Below are 21,141 nucleotides of genomic sequence, written 5' to 3'. Positions count from 1 at the left end.
CCAGACAATCGCAACTCTACGCCGCACTAACACTAGTAGTGGTTGCTGGAGCTTATAAGCCATCCTGGTTTGTTTATGTTTGCGTATTAACCCTAGCAGGCAGTGGGTTAACATCAGTTGTACCCGACGGCTAACACTACTTCTGACCCTCTCCTCTACCTCTGTCCAAAAGCGTTGTACCTCATGGCACTTCCAGACCAAATGCAGGAAATTAAGCCCCTCCTTATGACACCTGGGACAAGCGTTGGGTTTATCTGAAGCCATGCAGTGTATTCTCTCCGGGGTCATTTATGTATGATGCCCGCTTCCAACTTATTCACGACAGTTTTGCGCATTACATGAGACCGTGTGTGTGCGAGAGCGCCCACCCTCTTCCAGTCCCCATCTCCCAGAGGTGTCTTTGTCTGCGTTCCATGTTGTGAATGCCCTTGGGGGAGGGTCAATCGCGTCCTCCCTCATGGCCTTATATAACAGATATGATGCGCTTGCCAGCTCCACACATCAGAATTATGTCCAGGGTCTGGGTGTGCGATTGGATCGAGGGATATGTGGGCCATATTTCTTCGAATGTTAGAGAGTGCAGGGCATTGTAGATATTGTCCCCGTCCCAGCCCAAAATGACTGCATGCCTGCTCGTATGTGATAAAAATCTCACCCTGGTATAGGGCCGCAAGCACAATTCAACCCCTTTTTCTGCCAAGCCTGAAGGAACATTTTAGCCATCACTTTCCTGACCGGTGCTAAGTCCCAAACCGACAGTTCCCAGTGGAATGGAGCACCTTTCAGGATTCCTTCAACAAAGCTCTGCTAGGTGCATGCGGTTTTCTTCACCACATAAGTCACTGTGTCCAAGACTCCCATTCCCTCCAGTAGCTGCGACGGCAGGTTGGCTGCCGGTACCATATCATAGAGCAGCCTCTTCTCCCAATTGTTGCCCTCATCAAACCACCTAGCAGCGTGTTGTAACAGTGATGTTTAATAAAGGTCTAATCTCGGTGCCTCTAAACCGCCACCTTCATATGTGCAATTCAATGTGGCAAGCGCCACTCTGCTACAGTGGCTAGCCCGCTACAGGTCTATTAGTATGGAGTCCAGCGTCCTGAATATCCACCTTAGTAGGGGACATAGTGCATTCTGTGACCTGTACAGGCAGCGGGGTAGCACTACTATTTTAGCTATTGCCAATCTACCCATTAAAGACAAAGGAAGAGTGTTCCAGAAACTCACTGATCGTTTCAACGCATCAATTGCCTTGTAGACGTTGAGCTGGAGTATCTGTGCATCCTGTGGTGCAGACTGAATGCCTAAATACCAGAAATGATCCGTGTCCCACCGCAAACCCAGCAGAGGAAGGGCATCCCGGGGGAGGCCCCCAGTCAAGCCAGGGAGAATATCAATGATTTGTGCCTATTTAGCCGTAAACCAGAGCATCCACCAAACTCTTCTAGCATCTAAAGGAACTTTGGGACCACCTCCCTGGGTGATGAGATGTAGAATAAAGCATTGTCTGTATACAATGATATAACATGTTTGGTCCCACCCATGTTGATGCCCCAGATCTCTGCTTGCCCAAATCGCCAGCATCTGTATTGCCAAGGCGAACAATAGGGGGAGAGTGGGCACCCCTGGCATGTCCCCCTCCCCAGGCGCCACTCGCCCGATCTTCTATGTCCCACCCAGACTCTAGCACTGAGTGCAGTGTATAGTATCTGCACCCATCAACTCTGAGTACTTCCAGTAGGTACCCCCAGTCCACTGAATCAAATGCCTTTTCTAAGTCTATGGAGATCGCAACCAACTCCTTGTCAAAATGCTGCACTTCATGCAGGATGTGTGTGAGATGTCTAATATTCATACCAGTGTTGCGAGTTGGTGTGATCTCACACTGGTCTTCATGCACTTGGTTTGCCATGTGAGGGGCCATTCTAGTCGCCAGGATCTTGCACAATATATTGATATCTGAATTTATCATAGTGAGGGGTAGATATGCTAAGGGACCTTGCTTGTTCCCGCCCCCGTTTGAGTGCCATAACGATTTCGCCTTCGCGTATCTTTGGGGCCAGCATCCCGGTCTCAAAGGCTTCTTCATATACCTACAGTAGGGGCTGGGCCAGGTGGCATGAATAAACTCGTAAAAAGGCACCGGAAAACTGTCCGCCCCGGAGGCTTTCGTACCTGGCATGGTCGGTAGTGCCTCCTGAATTTCTTCGACAGTGATTTTAGCATCTAGTTCTGTCACACCTGTGTGCGAGAGCTGCGGCATAGCCAGTCACTCTACTAGGGGAACATAACGCTCCATGGTCACTTATAGGTCAGCAATGTAAAGCACTGTAAGTGGCACTGGAATACCTCCAGTATTCCCGCACTGGTGTGAACGAGATTCCCTCCGTCACCTGTTCCCTTCGCAGGATCCATTTCCGCAGGAGGATATTTATCTCCCTCTGAATATAGCCTCTGGTGGTACTGCGTCAGGGTATATTTATCCAGTTTATCTTATATGTCTGTAATGCGCACTCGCTGCCCTCACTCACCTAAGTCTGGATCAGTCGGGTACCCCGCCTGTATAACTGTGAGAACTTTCTCTTCCCTATCCAGCTCGCCAAGTAGCTGCCTCCTGACCCCACACACCAAGCCCATGCTGGCCCCCGTATTACTGCCTTTAAGGCCTTACACTCAGTAGCCCTTCCGGTAGGTCCGCCAAATCTCCCCCAGCTAATCGGTTACCACCATGGAGAGGGCGGTCCTACCCACTTCATCCTCAAGCAGGTCTGGCGGGAATCTCCTAGGGCCCAGTATGTGGGATCCCCACCGCACCGAGCATATCACTGAAGCATGATCAGATAGGTAACACACCAGGTGAGTCCCTTCTGCCTCAGGAAATGCTGGTGTGCCCGACATTAGGACTCTATCTAGTCTACTTCGCTTACCGTGTGTAAGTGAATAACATGAAGAGTGGTAGCTTGGGATGAAGCTCCCACCAGATATCATGAGCCCCCAATTCATGCATGATTTCTTGCCGCTTCCGGGACATTCTAGGTTTCATGCTAACTTTGGGGGGATGTCTATCCAGTTCTGAGTGAAGGACACAATTAAAGTCTCCCATCCATATGAATGGGATGTCTAGGTCATTAGACAGCAAGTCCAGGATGACCTGAAATATCATGGGGTCATCTGTTTGGTGCATATCTATTTAGGATGACCATTTCCCTGCCATCTATAGTACCTGCCGTTTATATCAGATTCCCTGTAGGTTGGGGTGTAACGGTACGGCTAGAGCCACCCAGATCATTGTGCCCCTGCGTATGTAGAAAAAGAGGAATGATGCGTTTGGCCTCGCCATTTTGTTGCCACGCTAGTAGCGCCACTATCGTCCAGGTGTGTTTCCTGGAGGCATGCTAATGAAACATGATGGCATTTTAGAAAAGTTAATACCCTATGCCGCTTGGTACAAGTGCCCACACTCTACACGTTACAGGTCAAAAATGTAAACTCCGTCCCCTTAGTGAGATAAGCTCATGTCATTGTCCAATGCCAGTCCCTGCCTGCCTAGCCCTGCTCTGCTACGGTGCACACCTACAAACCAAACCTGATAAAGAAAACTTACAGTAATAACCCACCCCACCCACAAACATTTTGCATGCAACAGGGCCTACGCCTGAATCATGCCAGGACGTACACGCCACCCTGAATCGCCCAACTGGGGTCAACTCTCTCATCCAACAAAGTACAAGTGGTCTAGTCCCACCTACCCCGGGGACATAGGGTCTACCCAGGCCAAATACTCAAACCCTGGTGATAGGATTTTCTGGTCCCAAACATGAACCCAGAGTGCACCCACCCACTTCATACCCTTACGACACACTTTCTGTCCAGACTGCCCCGCCCATCAAGCCACCCCCAACCCCCTCCCAGCACCACATGTAAACAATGGGTAACTGCATGCAGTCTAGTCAGCCATCTCCGTATCCTACTCCAGTAAAGTCTATGGGACAACGTCAACTGTTGCACCCAGCCACTGCGTCTGATCTACGGCTTTGAAATTCACAGGTTCCCCCTCCGCGGTGGCAGGGACGTCAGCACTCATCTGAATGGTGCAGTCACTCCCAACTGTTACCCTTTGATCTGGGCTCGCAGCCAGAGACTCCACTCCGCCTTCCCATGGTCTGGCTCTCAGTGACGGTTTGGTGCCCCACCGCTGTTTCAGATTCTGCTTTTCCCATGGAGGAAGCGATTCCCCGCAAACCTACAGCCATTCTCATACCTCCACAGGATTTTTTAAAAAGTGTGCTTTCCCCTGTGCCAGCACATTGAGTTCAGCGGGGTATAGCAACATATATTGAAGATACATGTCTCTCAGTTTCCGCTTTACTCCCAGAAACAACTTCCTTTGCTCCTGAACTTGTTTGGTATAGTCCGGGTGAAAGGAGATGTTATTGTTCTCGAAGCATATGTCTTGTTGCTCTCTAGCGACCCAAAGGATGCAGTTCTTGCCTCTGTAGTTCAATATTTTTGCAATGAATGGATGCGGGGCGCACCCAGTGGCAGTGGGGGAATCAGGGCCCTGTATGCTCTCTCAAACGCAAAGAGGTCCAAGAGACCCGCCAGGCGCAGCTGCGTCTTGATCCACCACTCGAGGAACTGCTTTGCCTGTCTCCCCTCCACCCATTCAGGAAAGCCCAGCACTCAAATGTTACTGTGCCTGGCTCAACCCTCCGTATCCTCAGGACGGCATCCCAGGGCCTATGATGTGGAGGATATTTGAGCCATTTGCCTCTTCAATACGGCCACTTCTCCCTTGAGGCCTGAGATGTCTTCCTCTGCCACTGTCACCTTGTCAGCTACTTTGTGAAGGTCTACCCGAAGGAGATTGATGTCGATGGAGACGGTCTCAATCCAGTTCTCCTGTGCCTTTTACAATCCCTGAATGGCAGCCAGCAGCTCTGCACACGAAGGCTCTGCTCTGCCCTCACTGTCCTTTTCATCGGTCCCGGTCATTTGATGTGTGATGCGTTTTGGGGGTGGGGTGGTGTAGTATACTGGGTGATGGTGTTTGGGCCACCTGAGCTGCTGCCTTTTTCTTTTCCCATGTTAGCTTCTGGAGAGGGTCACCCGAAGTAGGACCAGATCAGCTCCCGTGACTCTGCACGCCTGGATCAGCAGTTACCGTGCTCCTTCCGGTCAATGAGCCAAACACCGCCTCCTACACAGCCAGTCCGTGACCCGCCGGAACCTGGGTGCCCCGGGACTCATGCCCCCACTGGCGTTTGATGATGGGCGCTGCTTATTAGGCCCCCAGTTTCAAGACACCGCTGGGGTTGGTGGAACGGTTATGCTGCAGGGCAACAGACTCTCCTGATGGTGCTGCGTGTTCCTGTGTTGTTTTGGGGCAGTGCACCCAATCTTCTGCTCTCCGGTGAGCCTAAACTCAGTCCCAGGTCTTCCTCGATCCACATTGGGGACCCCCAGCACTGCACCTGCACTTCCCTCTGCACCAGCGCCCGGTGCACAGCTCCCCTCAATCCCACAGGGCCTGTGACACAATTGGTCCCCAGCAGTTAAGGTCATTGTCACGCTATCCTCTTCTTCTTCCCGAGTGTCAGGCGGCCCGCAGTCCTCCAAAAGGGGTGGGCCCACCACCAGTCGGGGTCATCCCGGCTCAGGTTCTGCTGTGGTACCCCAGGCGGTCCACTCCCTCCTGTCGCCTCAATGGGGATGCGGGAGTCAGCACCAGGTTGTGAAAGTGGTGTCCTTTTATTAGGTCCGGCCGAGCAGAAAGAACTGTTTCAATACTCACAGCCCACAACGATCCTCCTCACCTGTGACCGTGTCCCAAACAGACTCAATGTGACCCTTGTTAGTGTCCTGGGGCTCCATGCGCAGGCACAGCTTATCTCATTGCGCTGGACTCCACCTCGACTACTAGCCTGCAGTGCCATAGATGGCCCCGTCGGTGCCCGGTTGGCTTCACATGAGATCCACACACCCCCTCACGATACTATGTGGGCAGGTGGAGGGGGGGTCGACAGTGAGCCAGTACCCCCCAGACACTCTGTCTTCAGATGCTGCAAAACATATCGGAAGCCCAGGTCTCGAGGGCCTCTCCCCTTCTAATCTCCGCTCGGGCAGTTCCAACTCTCTTTTTCCCTGGCCCCTTGGACCAGGTACTCAACTTTGTTTCTTTGCGGCCTATGAAGGCCCAGCTGTTTCAGTACTTGCTGCTCCATTGGTACATTGGGCCCGACTCTTGAAATCATTGGCCCACGTTGGATGCTCTCAGCAGCGGGAGCGCCGGGCCGTGCAGGGATCCCTCAGTACTTGGTCAACGGCTGTAGTGTGCTCCAAGCATTGCGGCGCCACCCGGCCTCATCATGCCGTACTTGCTTGAGTCTGTTCTCGTGGCCCCAGCAGCGACGTCCCATGCAGCTCCTGCGATCCGCAGGGCGGACCCGGTCTGTCTTCGTAAGTCGCAGCAGCGCTCCGGGACGCCTCGGCCCAGATCTCGCTATGATGTCCGGAGTGTGGTGCTACGGGTTGTCTCTGCGGCCCTATCGCAACTGTCCCAGGTCAGCCGGTGCCACCTCTCCGTTGAGTCCGCTCTGCACCTCCAAAGGCATCCTCAGTTGCTCCGCTGGGGGCGGCGATCCCATGGGACAAGGGAACGGGCCCGCACCCCAGGGCAACAGCCTTTGAGGGGTGGATAGGCAAACCCCAGGCCTCTGTTACTTCCTTCTCATCACGGCGCAGTGTCTTGCAGCCAGCCCGCCTCACGGCCCCCGACAGGCCTCGAACTATGTCATCTCTTTACCGCATTCCATCGAGCAGAAAGGCGGTATTTCTCGACACATCTCGGGTTGCTTAGTGTTGGGCAGTCCTCCGGGCTAGTTCAGGAGTCCGGATACCAGGATAAGGCAGGATTATTCGGCGGGCCGGCTGGGAGCTAAATAGCTCACGTCCTGTCGGCCATGTTGCTTGGCACCCCCCCCACCCCAATACCAGTTACATTAACTCTGTGTAGTCATGTGGGTCACGGTACCAGATTATCGTTGGCAGACTATCTGATATAAATATTGTGTCCTAAATATTGTTTTCAAATTTTTTTTTAATAGTTGATGAATGAATACATCTTTTGACTCCCACTGCAAATCCTACTAAAGACTGGTCTCAAAAAGTGTTGCTGATGAAGTCAGAAAAGGCTTATCTATTCTGAATGATTGAGCGCCTGCACGTGAATCATTAAATAAAAGCCATAGCACCAACTGCCCTCTGGACCAACAAAGTACCCGGCATAAATTAGCACTTATACATCAGCTTTACGTTTATTTTGGAAATGCAATAATTTTGCATCCAAACAGCTACTAGTTTCTAAAAACAGACATATATTCCTATCAAATACACACTTTTTGTGGGTAATTAAACTCCATTCTCCTGAACTCAAGATTGTTTTTATCTATTGTCCAGAAATACTACCTATTCCTTTTTGTAGTAAATACACGCTTGATTTCCAAACATTAGCTTGTCCTTTCACATGTACAGCTGCCCCTCATGGATAGGCGTTGTCTCACATGCCGATGTAACATCACCCCGCTGGCTAGGAATGCCATTTGCATGTCGGGTATTGGGAGCACCATTAAGCCAGTGACACCCACAATGTGCCAAGGAGAGTACAGCCACCTTTATGACAGAACCTCCTTTATGTCACGGGTGGCCAGTGTAATGCCAATCGTGCCAATATTAGGAAATAAGTGGCCACTGTTACACCTGGGGGCGCAACCAGTGTTCCAAGGATGCCTGCAACATTCCCGTGATGGTCACCCTTGTGCCTGATTCACCATCATGCACGGAAAAGGTCACCATAATACCAAGGATGTCTGCACTATGTCAGGGTTGCACACCATTACGCTATTATTTCCCACAATAGAACAGTGGTGGCCACCATTATACTATGGCCATCAGTATTCAATATATGGGAATCACAGGACCACGTATGCCCACAATATGCTAGAAGGGCACATGTTGTCAGGTTTGTAATTGTAACCCATGCTTCTCCCATTGATATGACAGAACTATAATTGGTCATCATTCTCCTTCCTGGTCCTTGAAGTCTATTGAAAAGTGTTAAATGTCCCCATAAGTTGTCTGATTCATCATTTATGCCAGTCATTTTACCTTCTTGCTGCACATTGTTGGAATGAGTGCCATAATTAACTTGAAGACACTGAACATATTTCAGAGTTTTAGTTTTGTAGGCTGTTAAAGAACTACCTGTTGTAAATAATACTGAGTAGTTACCCTGTTCTACCAGTGTGGTGCCCTGTCAATAAGTGAAATGCAAACAAATCACCCATTGGGCCCAGTTTAGACCCTCTAGCCCATGCTCTACAAAAAACATTTGACGCATAAAGTGCTGTGGTGATTACCCCCAGAGTAGTGCGTCTTAGATTGCTAACAAGTAAACTGGGTCGCCCAACATTTCACCGGGCGCCTGGCCCCTATTTTACACCCTTTTGGCTTTGAAGCACTAGCAGTTCACAAGGGTTGGTCCCTAGAAGATCTCACAGTTTTGAAAATCCAAATCTCAACGTCAATCGACAGTGAATGGAACAGTGTGTTGACATTTTTAAGCCTCCACAACACAGTCCTTAAAGGTTGTGGATAAAGCTATAATCCCTTGAGTGTCGAAATATGTAGCTGAGAAGAATATTATTCATTTTGCCCAGGCTGCAATCTAAGCTTTTGAGCATCACACTTCTTCTGTGTCCTAATATGACAATGATGGCATCTTAAACTGACTAATTTGTGCCCTTCGTTGACAATATTTGTTGGTATCCAGTTATATTTGTCAGTAGCTTTCTTCACGTTTTAGACATTTAACATATTTTTTTTCAATGTTATGCTGCAACCAAATATAGGTTGTTTTTTTCTTAGAATTTTCCTTGAACTTCATCAAACCATGTTTTGTTTTGCATTACAGAAAGGTTCTAGTAGGGTTTCTATGGGGAAGGTGGAAGAAGTGTGTGTGTGTTTGTGTGATGCACGGCATTTTTACATATTTTTGCATGACTGTTTTGCATTCCGCACTGGTTAGCAGTGGCTACAAATGAGATGATGAATCTGAGCTCCTCAGGAACCTCATACATCGAACAGCCCAGGGTGCAGCCTCTGGCATGTGAAGTGACACATGCAAATCTGTCTGAACATCCGAAATGCCTTTTACCAGATGCATGGGCTGCTTCAGGTATCAGGCTACCCTCCATGCTTAATAGGTTTAAGGTTTTTAATTATTTTACATTTTTTTTTATTATTTGTACTTTTAGGTTAACGCTCCTTGAATTCCACTCTGTGGTTGACTCGTATTATAAAATACATAACTTTAACTATGCGAGGATTGAGATCCAGTGTGAGACAAACTTAACATTTGCATAATTATTTTTAAGGGTTAAAATATCTGTTGTGAGCCATGAAACAGAACACATTCATAACATGGCACACACTTTTTATTTTCTAGCCATGGCATGTCTTATCCCATCTCTGGTTTAGTGAAGACCTTCAAAGCAAAGGACTACCTCGTGGACCATCCTATAGTGGTAAATGTTTGTGTAAATTTTACATTTTGTATATAAATGTGGTGAGATCTCAACACTCATCAAATTGATATTTCCAATTATACATGGTAGTTTTTTTTAATTATGACAACTTGTGTGAGATACGTTTCTATTTTCTCGGTAAATTTAATGGAAAGTCGAGGAGGATTTCCACTTAACACTTTAGTCATTTCTGTCTAGTTTGCAGTGTGTTTATGCCATCACATGTTTTTAAACATGCATATAAACAACTTCTTTCGAATAAATAAAACCGAATTATCAGTACTAAAACGTACAGGGATATGGGATCTGGTCTAAAGGCTAGCGCGGTCGTCCCTTAAATCCTGGGAACCAAATTCGAGTCTCGGCAACGACACTCAACATCCTGTGATTCTAGGCAGATCACTTAATATCCCTGTGCCTAACAAAAATGAATGTGTCCTTATGTAATGCAACTGGTGCTCATTTAAAGCGCTCTGATACCCGGTACCTTCAGGGCAAATTTGCGTTATATACAACTCCGAAAAAAGAAAGGCTTAGTCGTAGCAAAGCAACCAGCATATACTTACCAACAAATACATATGGCCAGAACATTACACAAATAACTGATGACAATGGCATGCTGCACTACACTACTCCTGCCATATGCAATACATTCCTGACCTACTACAAACGCCTTTACAAATCTGCCCTTTCCGACGAACACCGTGACCCGGGTCCCTATATTGATGAAATAGCTATGGTCTTCTTGGAGAGGTATATGCAGGATTTCTTGGCACATCCCATCACACCCGAGTTGATAGAGGAAGCGATAGACTCACTGAAGGGGTCTTCAGCGCTGGGCCTGGATGGCTTTACGGCCGATTTCTATCAGACGTACAAAGAGGAATTGGTGCCCATTCTGGTTGAGGTATATGCCGAATCTTTGGAGTCCGGTATTTTCCCTCCCACGCTCCGTGAGGCGGTTATAGTACTGTTACCCAAGCCGGGCCGCGACCCAACGGTTTGCAGCTCTTATCGCCCGCTGTCCCTCCTGAACTTGGATTATAAAATCCTGGCCAAAGTGCTCGCGTTGCGGCTTGCGCTGCTGGTGAACTCTATTATTTCGCCGGTACAGTCTGGCTTCGTCCCTCAGAGATCCACTTCCCTTAACCTTCGCACTCTTTTCTCGGTTCTGCATAGAATTGACCCTGACGTCCCGGCTGCTGCGGTCTTTCTGGACTCCGAGAAAGCTTTTGACACTCTGGAGTGGCCTTTTTTTTTTAGATGTTATGCGTAGGATGGGCATGCCTGCAATGTTTGTGGCGACTGTTGAATTGCTGTACACAGCTCCCGCGGCTCGCATTCGCCTTAATGGCACCGTCACCGATAGGTTTACTCTATCCAGGGGTACGCGACAGGGATGCCCCCTGTCCCCCTTACTTTTTATACTGGCCATGGACCCCCTGGTCTGTCACTTTCAAGAGCAGCATCTGCACAGGGGGCTCCAGTTCCGCACTGGGCCTCTGCTGGTGTCACTCTACGCAGATGACATGGTTCTCTATGTCCGTACCCCTGAGTCCAACCTGCAACCTTTGCTTTCGGAAATTACGCGATTTGGGGATTATTCTGGTCTAAAGGTTAATTGGCACAAATCGCAGCTGTTCCCTCTCACCAACGCCACGGCGAGATGGCCTTGCTCCCACCCGCTGGAGTGGTGCGAGGACTCGGTCAAATACTTAGGGATACATATCCACTTAGATACTACGTCCATTATCCGCCTGAACTATGGCCATGCCCTTGATTTTTTAGAAGACAACACTAATCGCTGGCTCCGCCTTCCGTTGTCGATGGCTGGGCGCATAGCAATAGTAAAGATGGTGGTTCTGCCCCGGTTTTTATATCTGTTCAATAACATCCCCATCCCTTTAATGCAGGTTTTTTTCACCCAATTGCGCACAGCCCTACTCAGACTGGTTTGGGGGGGGAAACGCCCTCGCCTCGCCTGGAGCACGCTGACACTGCCTTACGAGAGGGGCGGATTTGGGGTGCCGGACTTCCACATATACTACCTGGTGGCCCAATGCTCTTACTCCCACCCCTGGTACCACCCGGATGCCAGGATTCAACATTTAAAACCTGAAGCAGACGCAGCGCTCCCTGTGTCGCTGGATGCCGTGCTTCCCAAAGGCCTCCACCGCGACCCTCACGACATACTCCCTCTCACTACTACGACTTGGGCTTGGGACAAACTCAGACGCTTGCTGCGCGTAGACATACTATACTCCCCAGCCCTCCCACTTCCCAGCCCACATTGGCTCCCCATTACGGGCGAGACACTGATTAGTCGAACACTTGCTAAGTACCAACTGCACACTGTGGGTGACTTATTCCCTGACGGCCATGCTCTTTCTATTTCCGAAGACCCCCGCTTCACCGACCGCACTTTTATGGACACGTTTGTGTTTGCAAGACTGAGGGCACTGTTGCGGGCTACATTCCCCACTTTCCCGTTGCCGCCCACAGACACTCTGGCTCTCACATACATCATCCAGACCTCCTCAGGGGCCCACGTTGTGTCCAAACTCTACAAACTCTGCCTGTCCTCCCTTCCAGTGTCAGACGAGGCGGTGCAAGCCGCCTGGGAACTGGACCTGGGCATCCAGATAACTGACGACCAGTGGGGCGCATGTTGTGCCATGACCGGGGAAGTTTCTATGAACAGCAGGCACAAACTTATACATTTTAAATTCCTTCGTAGGCTGTATCACACCCCCGCGCTGGCTCACAGAATCGACCCGAGTCGTCCCCATACTTGTCCTAAATGTAATGCCCCCCAGGCCGACTTCGCTCATCTTGCCTGGACTTGCCCGAAGCTGCACTCTTATTGGGTTGAAATACACGACACACTGGGTGCGATCTTGGGTCTGTCCCTATCGGTCCTTCCAGAAATTGCCCTGATGGGATACATGTCCAAATTCCCCCGCACGCTCCGCAAATTGGCGTCTGTCTGCTTCCTTCTGGCCAAGAGAGAGATCGCGCTGCTATGGTGCTCGAAACGCGCTCCCTCAGTTGCCACTTGGCTTAGGAGCGTGGCATTCTGCAATGTAAATAGTGTGGAGTATTCTGGCCAACTCCCGGCCTCCTCCCGCCCTACAGACATCTGGGGTCCGTACCGCCAATACATTTCACGGAAAACGCTAGAGGCTCCCTCCCAGTCCCTGCATCCCAACAATCCGACCGGAGTGGGTTAGACCTTGGGTCCCGCATTCCACACTTCCACACTGGCTGTGCCTCTGCGACTGTTGGCCACTACCCTCTTGGTGTGGATACGGGGCCTGCTGGGCGGGGACCCGATGCTGTTCCCGATACTGGGGGTCTTCGGGCCTATGCAGGGGTATGTCCCCTCCACGCTCATGCAGCTCACCTTTCAGCTCTTTCCGACGACTCGGCACTATACGAACTCATGCTGCTGGTCCAACTCCTTCCTGGGTGGAAAGGTTCCGGGTATACGTTTATGGTGATGTGGTCATTGGCTAGGATGCCACTTAATGTGATACTGATAGCTTTACTGTACTAGTCTTGCACTCTACTTATCATTTTGTTGTCCTTTTTTTATTCTTTGTTTTCTGACCTATTGGTACTGTGTAATTTGTGTTTAAGTTGCTTTATTAGAAAATGTTTTCTACTGTAACAATTTTCATGTTGCATGGCGCAACCCAGATGTCTGTCTTACGTACTCATCACTTTGCGGATTAAGCTACTTGACATTCTTACGTACAGACTCTGTAACATGGCATTGTTTTCTTCATATGAAACTGTGGTTTGCAACATCTGCCTCAATAAAGTGTTTAAAAAAAAAAATACATATGGCCGATGGATTCATCACATCCTATAAACTGAAGAGTAAACTGCCTGACAGATTTCCGCTTGTGAATGTGTACGGGCCACGGTGATATAAATCTTTACCTTCAGAGCCCTGGACATCAGTGATCTCTATTTCCAGCATGAAGCCTACTCTGCAGTACACTAACTTTTGCTGGCAGCAGCAAAAGTATTGGAGAAGCTGGTTGATGAACAGCTCTCCGCCTACCTGAAATCTAATGGCCTGTTGCATGATTCACAATGTAGCTTCCGCCAAGGGGTGAGGACTGAGACCGCCTTAATGGAAGTAACAGAATACATCAAATAACATCTTCATGGCGGACACTTGACGATGGGAGCCCTATCAGACCTATAGGCAACTTTCAATACAGTCTCTCACGCTACCCTCTTAGACAGATTCAGAATGGCAGGTATTCAAGGGAAGGCCTTCTCTTGGTTGAGGTCTTTTCTACAGGATACACCACAGGGTCCACCGTCAGCCATTTTGTCCTCCCCTAGGCTCCTATTATGTGCAGGGCTCAACACTGAGGCGTACTCTTTTGAATCTCTTCCTTACTCCCTTCCCACAAAGGAGATCCAAAAATGAAGGTGGCAGGGCTCTTCAGCACCTGGAGATAGACCAGGTCAGGTAACTGATGCCACCTCATCCCTGACAAGGCTGGAAGAAGAGATACAGTACTCTGGTATCAGTTCCTGTTACAGGAGTTGAGCTGTTGAGACAGGGACTGTGAGGGCTGCACCCAAGTCAGTGCTGAAGGCACATGACAGTAATCTGGTGGGGGGAATGACTCCTCTGGATGAGCATGCAGGAGTGAGAACGTCACTGCATTTGACTGCTCCTGGCAGGTGTGTGACCAATCAACACTAAAAGTGGGCTACACCTGTGTGCTGCGTCATAGCATGCAAAGGACTGCTAAATGCTGTTTGGTAGGCTGGCTGGTGCACAGCGGACTCCCTTCTCCACCCCCTCCCTACCCACCCCCAGTTGCTTAGGCAGGGGTATGGCCTCACCAGACCCTAGGCGGGTGTGATCGTCCTCTGGCCATCGTTGCAACCAGTCCTCCAAGAATCGTTGAAGTTGTTGAACCTGACCCTTTCTGCGGAGTCACCCCAAAATGTTTTGCTTTCCTCCTCCCCTTTTTGCTGAATTCCTTTTTGTTGGCTGCAGGACTCTGGGCACTTTACTACTGCCAACCAGTGTTAAAGTTAATGTGCTCTCTACTTTAAACCTAGTAACATTGGTTTATCTACAATTGTCATATTTAATCTACTGTTACGTCACTAGTAAAATGCACTACATGTGCCCAGGACCTGTAAATTAAGTGCTACTAGTGGGTCTGCAGCAGTCTTTGTGTCACCCACTTCATTAGCCCTTTAAACATGTGTCAGGCCTACCATTGCAGAGTCTGTGTGTGCAGTTTTAAACTGCCATGTTGACCTGGCAACTTAACCAGACTCAAACCTTCCTTTTTAAAACATATAAGCCATCCCTAAGGTAGGCCCTGGACAACCCCAAGGGCAGGGTGCAGTGTATTTAAAATTTGAACAAGTATTGTTGGACAGTAGTGAAAAACTCTTAAATACATTTTTCACTACTGCGAGGCCTATCTCTCCCATAGATTAGAATTGCGATTGCCTTATGACACTTTATAAGTGTAATTCCCAATTGGGAAACGATAGACTTTTCAAGTTTGGGGTCCCTGGACTCACAATGTAAAATCACAACTTATGGTAGAGTTCCATTTTAAGTTTCAAGTCTGAAAAGGCAATTTTTAGAAAGTTGTACAAACTATACTTGGTTGGGCCCATAGTCAGTAAGGCTGAGCCACTCAAACAACACCAGAATTGCCAATACTGACACACATTCACAAACCCACTTATATTCGTAATTAAGATTAATCTCACATGTTTTACATATACAGCACAAACATAATCAAAAAAGTCAAGTGCATAGTCAATACAATCCATGTAAGATGAACACATAAACAAATATGTACAAAACAACACATTATAACACTCCAAGAATTATTGTGCCGAGGTTCTGACTTTTTGTGTTGTTGCCCTTTAGGAGCTTGATATATTTCTCGTATCAGAATTCGTAGCTCCTAATTAAATGGGCTGTAACCAAACAGTGCCTATACAGGCCTCAGGAAGAATGTCCTGCTCCGATAGCATTAAACACACAAGCATCAATCAGTGAGCTCAGTACTACCTGCTGATGTGTTTCAAATGCTTTTCTCTTTAAGGGTTCTCCTCAGGACTCAGAACGTTTGAGCACTCTTATACTTTAATTCATTCACATGCCAACATTTCATGGCAGGACCAACTATCACTTTCTTGCAAGCATGACATCTGCACCGGACGGCAGTACCATTATGAGCAAGAAAAAGACTCCATTGAATGAAGAGCAATCCAGAGTCACCTTTGGTTGTAGGAGTACCCAAAGTGATATTTGCCGTTCGGTGCAGCTGCCCTGCTTGCAAGAAAGTGATAGTTGGTCCTGAGCAAAAATTACAACCCTTGGGACACCTATTGAAGGAAATTAAAGAAGCATTCTATCTAAATAACGTGATTAACTACACAAAAGTAGAGGTGGGCGGAACTCCGCAGAATCTCGCAGAGTTTTTATGTAACTCTGTGGAATTCCACAGAGTAAAACTCTGCAAGTTCCACCCACCTCTAATTAAATTCAAAAGCTTTTCTTAATTACCCATGAATATGCGCAATATGATGGCCCGATCAGCAATAATTAACCCACCTTAATCCAACCTTACTATAAGTTAACATACGAAGCAAATCTTAATCACCAAGAAGCGACCATATGCTCAATGTTGTAATTACATATCTAGAGCCAGAATATGTATTCAGCGTAGTATTTTGCAAAAATATATTCAGAGGCACAGGCCTACACTTTTGCTCACCTAATATACGTAAAGGGGGAATTAGATATTTTCTTCTGGGATCTTCGTAAAAATGGACAAAAAAAAAGAAAAAGTGCATACAAATTTGTGCTGATGCCCCATTACAAGGGAAAAGTAAAGGCAAACGGTCTTCACACCTGTCCATTGGAAAAGAGAAGAACTCTGTAAAAGGAGACCTAATCTAAACCTGCCTGGGAGGGTTCTCCATCTACAATTATATACCACGTCCAGATATTGCTCAGTCAGCACCAGACCTTAGGGCACAGTAGCAGTAACTGATTACTTGATCAGTTTGGCCATTTCCAGATTTTGTTTCAGAGAACACTTACATGTAGATAATACCTTTGTTTTATGTTTGATTAATATCTTATCGGGATGTTTATAAACCTTGCCATAAGCAATTTCCTCAGATGTATGATGTACTCTAGCCACTGTATTTTTTTTTTTAAGCCCATAATCGTCATATCTCCAAAAATAACTATACTTAGAGTTGCATTCTTATTGGACCACACAGAAATCCATATTGAAAGTCGAGAACATCTAATCCTGTTTTCAGGGTATTTGTCATTTAGCTCCTGGTAAGCACAGTATGTGGCTGTTGATAGTGATAAGCCTAAGAACCTGCAAAATATTCCTTTCTCTTTTGTCTGAAAGGAGTTTGCCTTTGAAAAACACCACTGGCCTCCACCACAAAGGGCAGTTGCCTGGTGAACCTTGAGGACGGATGGAATGTGCATACTTCATTGTTTATCTTACTAAAATGTGCGTTTTCAAAGCCCACTATCACTTGCAAGGGTATCCTGGTGCTGAAAAGAAATGTCTTGTTGGATAACAATGGTCCCAGTTTGGTAATATCAAATAAAGTCCCAAAATAGGGAGACAGTGCACCCTTTCCATCGAGGTACCACTAATCCATTTTCATTCCTTTGGAGTCCAAAGGCACAATTTTTGATTTAGAAGTATTAATTTTGAGCCATGGATCCTCCATAAAAGCAAAGTATTTAGAAATTAGACGTTCCAATCCTATTGGTGGCCTTAAAATCAGAACAGCTTGGTCAACATAAAGTAGGAGCAGCAGTATTCATTAGCAGTTTTAGGACAAGCAGATTAAACCAATACACATTCCTTCTCTACATCATTTATATAAAGAGAAAGTAAGAAGAGAGCCTTAACACGCCCCAATTGCACCCCCTCAGTGATTTGAAAGGTCTAGCACATTCACACTATGTTCCATAACCTGCTAAAGACTAGAATCTAAAATGGAATCTCTGAAATCAATCAAACCAGACCAGGGTCGGTCACCGTTTTTAATATGATCATCCACAACTTTGCACTGTTGACCAGCTTAAATGCCATTAACAGGTCCCGAAAGGCCAGAAGAACACTGCCCTTTGTAATCTTCACATACTTTGCCTATAAAAAATACAGATTAGATTAAGACATTGTTCCCTAGTGCTGAGCCCTGTTCGTAAATTAACCTATAACTTTGATAGAATTCCTGCTTTAGCCTCCACTTTTGCAATTTATAGAGGAGGATCCTCCCAAAGCTCTCCACAAACGAATCAAGGAGGAAAATTGGTTTGGAACAACTTTGGGTTCGAACTGACCCCTTTTTAGAAATCCGTATTATGATCAGTGGCTACCAAGACTCAGGAGTAATTGATGTACAAACACCATTTAGCACATTTGTGGATAATGGGGCCCATCGTCACAAATTATGTTTCTGAAAGTCGAGCGGTACCCCATCCAGTCCCATGCTTTTATTCAGAGGGCCTGCATTCACGGGCATCTGGACTTTCAGTAAGTAAACTTTTACAGTCACTGTCTTTATACCATGATCCTAACTCTTGCTCACCCCCTTCCATTTTCCTAGAGATTTGGATAAATCAGTGTGGTTGACATAATGGTATAAATCCTAATTTCATTGCGTAGAGCACAAAGGCTTCTAAATTGAAAAAACAAGTATTCTTAGTTATTAAGCCTTCCCTTGTCCTTTCAGTACTATCTCAAACGATGGTGAACAAGAAGGGCTGCTTGAAACTACTTATTGGAACATGGATGAAGGTAGAGTGGTGATACAAATGATGCAAAGGCTGAAATATATTCTTATAGTCTTGCAGGAAACTCGCATTAGGCGCTATTAGTGTCCTTTAATAAGTAGGAACCAGAATATACAGGTCATACACCCTGGATATTCAAGATGCTACCAAGGCATTATAGTCCTACTTTGCCTGAAGGTACCATTTGTCGTGCACAAGTCCTGGACAGACGTCAAGTCAAGTCATTTAGTTTATTTGTTACGGAACTCCAACGGAGGTCCACAAAAATACACCAATACAATAAAAGAAACATGCTTTATAGCAAATACAAAAATCTACCTTAAGCAATCAGCAAAACATTACACATACCAACTGAACTAAAATTCAGAAATTCTAATAAATAGCCAGAAATGTTTTAAAAAATTGAAATATTCTATGGCAGATCATTTCATTAGGAGGGGACAACACAAAAGATTGGGCCTCCTCACCGGAACGAATATTAAATTTAATAAAAGAGGGTCTCAGAAACATACGCCTTGCCCTTAAAAGTTCTGGACACACAAATAGCACATGATTGAGATCCTGTATTTGGGAGCGGCACAGTTCACAAATTCTCTCATCTCTAGGAGTTTTTTCCCAAATGCCCGTTACATCTCTCAAGGGCAACAGGTTAATTCTTAAAAGAAGTATTAATCTTCTGATGCCATGTGGCACATTCCATGAGAGATAGGGCTGGAGTCCGCTCCCTGTCGCACTCACACAGATCATCTTGTTACGAACTTTAGGATGACTTAAAGCTATATCTCTTGCTTTACTAATCGTGCTTACAGACCTCTTTAAAAAAGACAAGACAGACCACAAAGGCAGTTATACAGCTACATTTGGTTCACAGATTGTGGAGATGACAGTGTTTGTGATGTCGTAGGTAGCTCCAAGCTGCAGGGCTTGGGTTTGAAAAGACTGAGGATATTGCTAATGTAGATTTTCAGATGGCTTCTTGTGATAGGTGGTGACTTCAGTATGATTATGGACGACACTGTGGACAGATTCTCAACTGGTAAAACATAATGTGGGCACCCTTCAGGTCAATATGATGGCCTGGAGCCTGGCAGATGCTGGAGTTGCTTGTTTAAAGTTTTATGCTTCTCGAAGCACGTCTGCTACTCAAGATTGAGGTCTTTTTTTCACCTTGCAAGATGTCTTTCCTCGTGTCAGCTTGGTAGAGTATCCTCCATGGGGTCTATCTGATCATTCTCCCTTTAAAGTGATAATAGAATCTTTATCTAGTAGACATACGGGGAAAATGAAACATACAGTGTGGTAACTTAAAAACCATGAAATGGTCAACCACTGAGCTGGTGTTACAAAACAGTACTTTGCTGAGAACTTGGGTTTTGTGGCCTCAACGTTACACTATCAGAGGTGTACAAGACAGTGCTTAGGAGGTAAGCACATTTCGAAGGGATGGGCAGTAGAAAGGGCAAGACCCAAAGAGCTAGAGATAGGGATGAGGAGCATTGGAACTGGATATGGGGATGGACCCCACTGAAGAGATGCGAAGAGGCTAGATAAGGGGACGTCCACAGTTTAGTAGGAAAGAATCTATGGCACCCTACCTCGCAACACCGAGGAGGTTATCCGATGTAGACAACAAAACCTGGAGGTTAATACTTTGGCTGAGAAAGCATAATTAGGGCCATAGAGGAGTGAAGCGATACAGAATGCCCAGGAGGTTGTGATTGAGGGTAATGCTCCTGTCTCTGAGGTCTTTGCAGACTATCTTCGGACATCGTATGAGTTCCATACAGAAGAAAATGACAGCGGTTTAGGGGAATTTGTTGGTGACCCACGTCTTCTGCGACTACACCCACCGTATCGGGTGACCTTGGAAGAGGAGTCTCGGAGGCTCTGGATCAAACCCAATCAAAATAGGTCCCCGGTCCAAATGGCCTATGGTCGAACTCTTTGTAGTGAAGATGTCCACATAGAAGATGATGTAGAGATGTTTATTTATAATTAAGTAGTTAAGATGGTAATAACGCTCCACCAGGAACATCTAGCATGATGCTCAGCCCAATGCTAACTGTCATCTACAGCCCACAGAGCCCCAACAATCTATAATACATCATGGCTGCAACATTCCACAAGCTGGGGTAGAGAAGGAGATAATATGCAAAGCATAAACAGGATGCAAGAATACTACATATCCCCTTTTGTCCGAAATGAAAACAAACAAAGAAAAAATACAGATTAGCAAGAACTTCGGTAGTAAAGTATTTTAAAGAAAGGTAAAACAAACAGAAGAATAGAACTCATTCTCCTGTATAAGAACCAAGATAGTGTTAAAAGTCCAACCCTCAAATATATATGGTAAAGAACCACAATACGAGAGTGAGAACAATATAAAAACAAGAGAAAACAGATAAAACTGCAGCATCAAAAGAAGACAAAATTATCCATCCTCTCACCAAAAAGTTAAATATACGCATGTAGAAAAAAAAACTGTGACAATGAAGAAAAACTTTCCCACATGAGGGATTAAGCGTCTCAACCAGAAGAACAATAAATGTAAGGCATAGAATACCCAAATTCAACCCCAACAGAGGGATAGAAAAGGCTCCTCATATAGAGAAGTAGTATGTAGAGTGCGTATACGGGAATAAAACTCAACAAAGTCCCTTAACACTGAGAAAATGGGACTTAGACCAAAAATTAGAAACCTAGGTGGGACTAACA

The 21,141-nt window shown here is 46.6% G+C and overlaps 1 protein-coding gene across 2 annotated transcripts in view; it reads left to right on the top strand.

The window, feature by feature from the left end:
* ADHFE1 (alcohol dehydrogenase iron containing 1) overlaps positions 1 to 21,141 on the top strand; it is a 388,378-nt gene that overhangs the window by 331,211 nt on the left and 36,026 nt on the right. For both annotated transcript variants that reach the window (XM_078687223.1, XM_078687222.1), the window contains one exon: positions 9,506 to 9,584. In XM_078687223.1, coding sequence (XP_078543349.1) covers positions 9,506 to 9,584 — 79 coding nt within the window. The remainder of the gene's footprint in view (positions 1 to 9,505; positions 9,585 to 21,141) is intronic.

Source organism: Lissotriton helveticus, chromosome 4_1 (assembly GCF_964261635.1).
Source record: "Lissotriton helveticus chromosome 4_1, aLisHel1.1, whole genome shotgun sequence".
Classification (NCBI taxonomy): domain Eukaryota; kingdom Metazoa; phylum Chordata; class Amphibia; order Caudata; family Salamandridae; genus Lissotriton; species Lissotriton helveticus.
The sequence above is the reverse complement of the archived record's forward strand: the minus strand, read 5'-3'. Positions and strand labels throughout refer to the sequence as shown.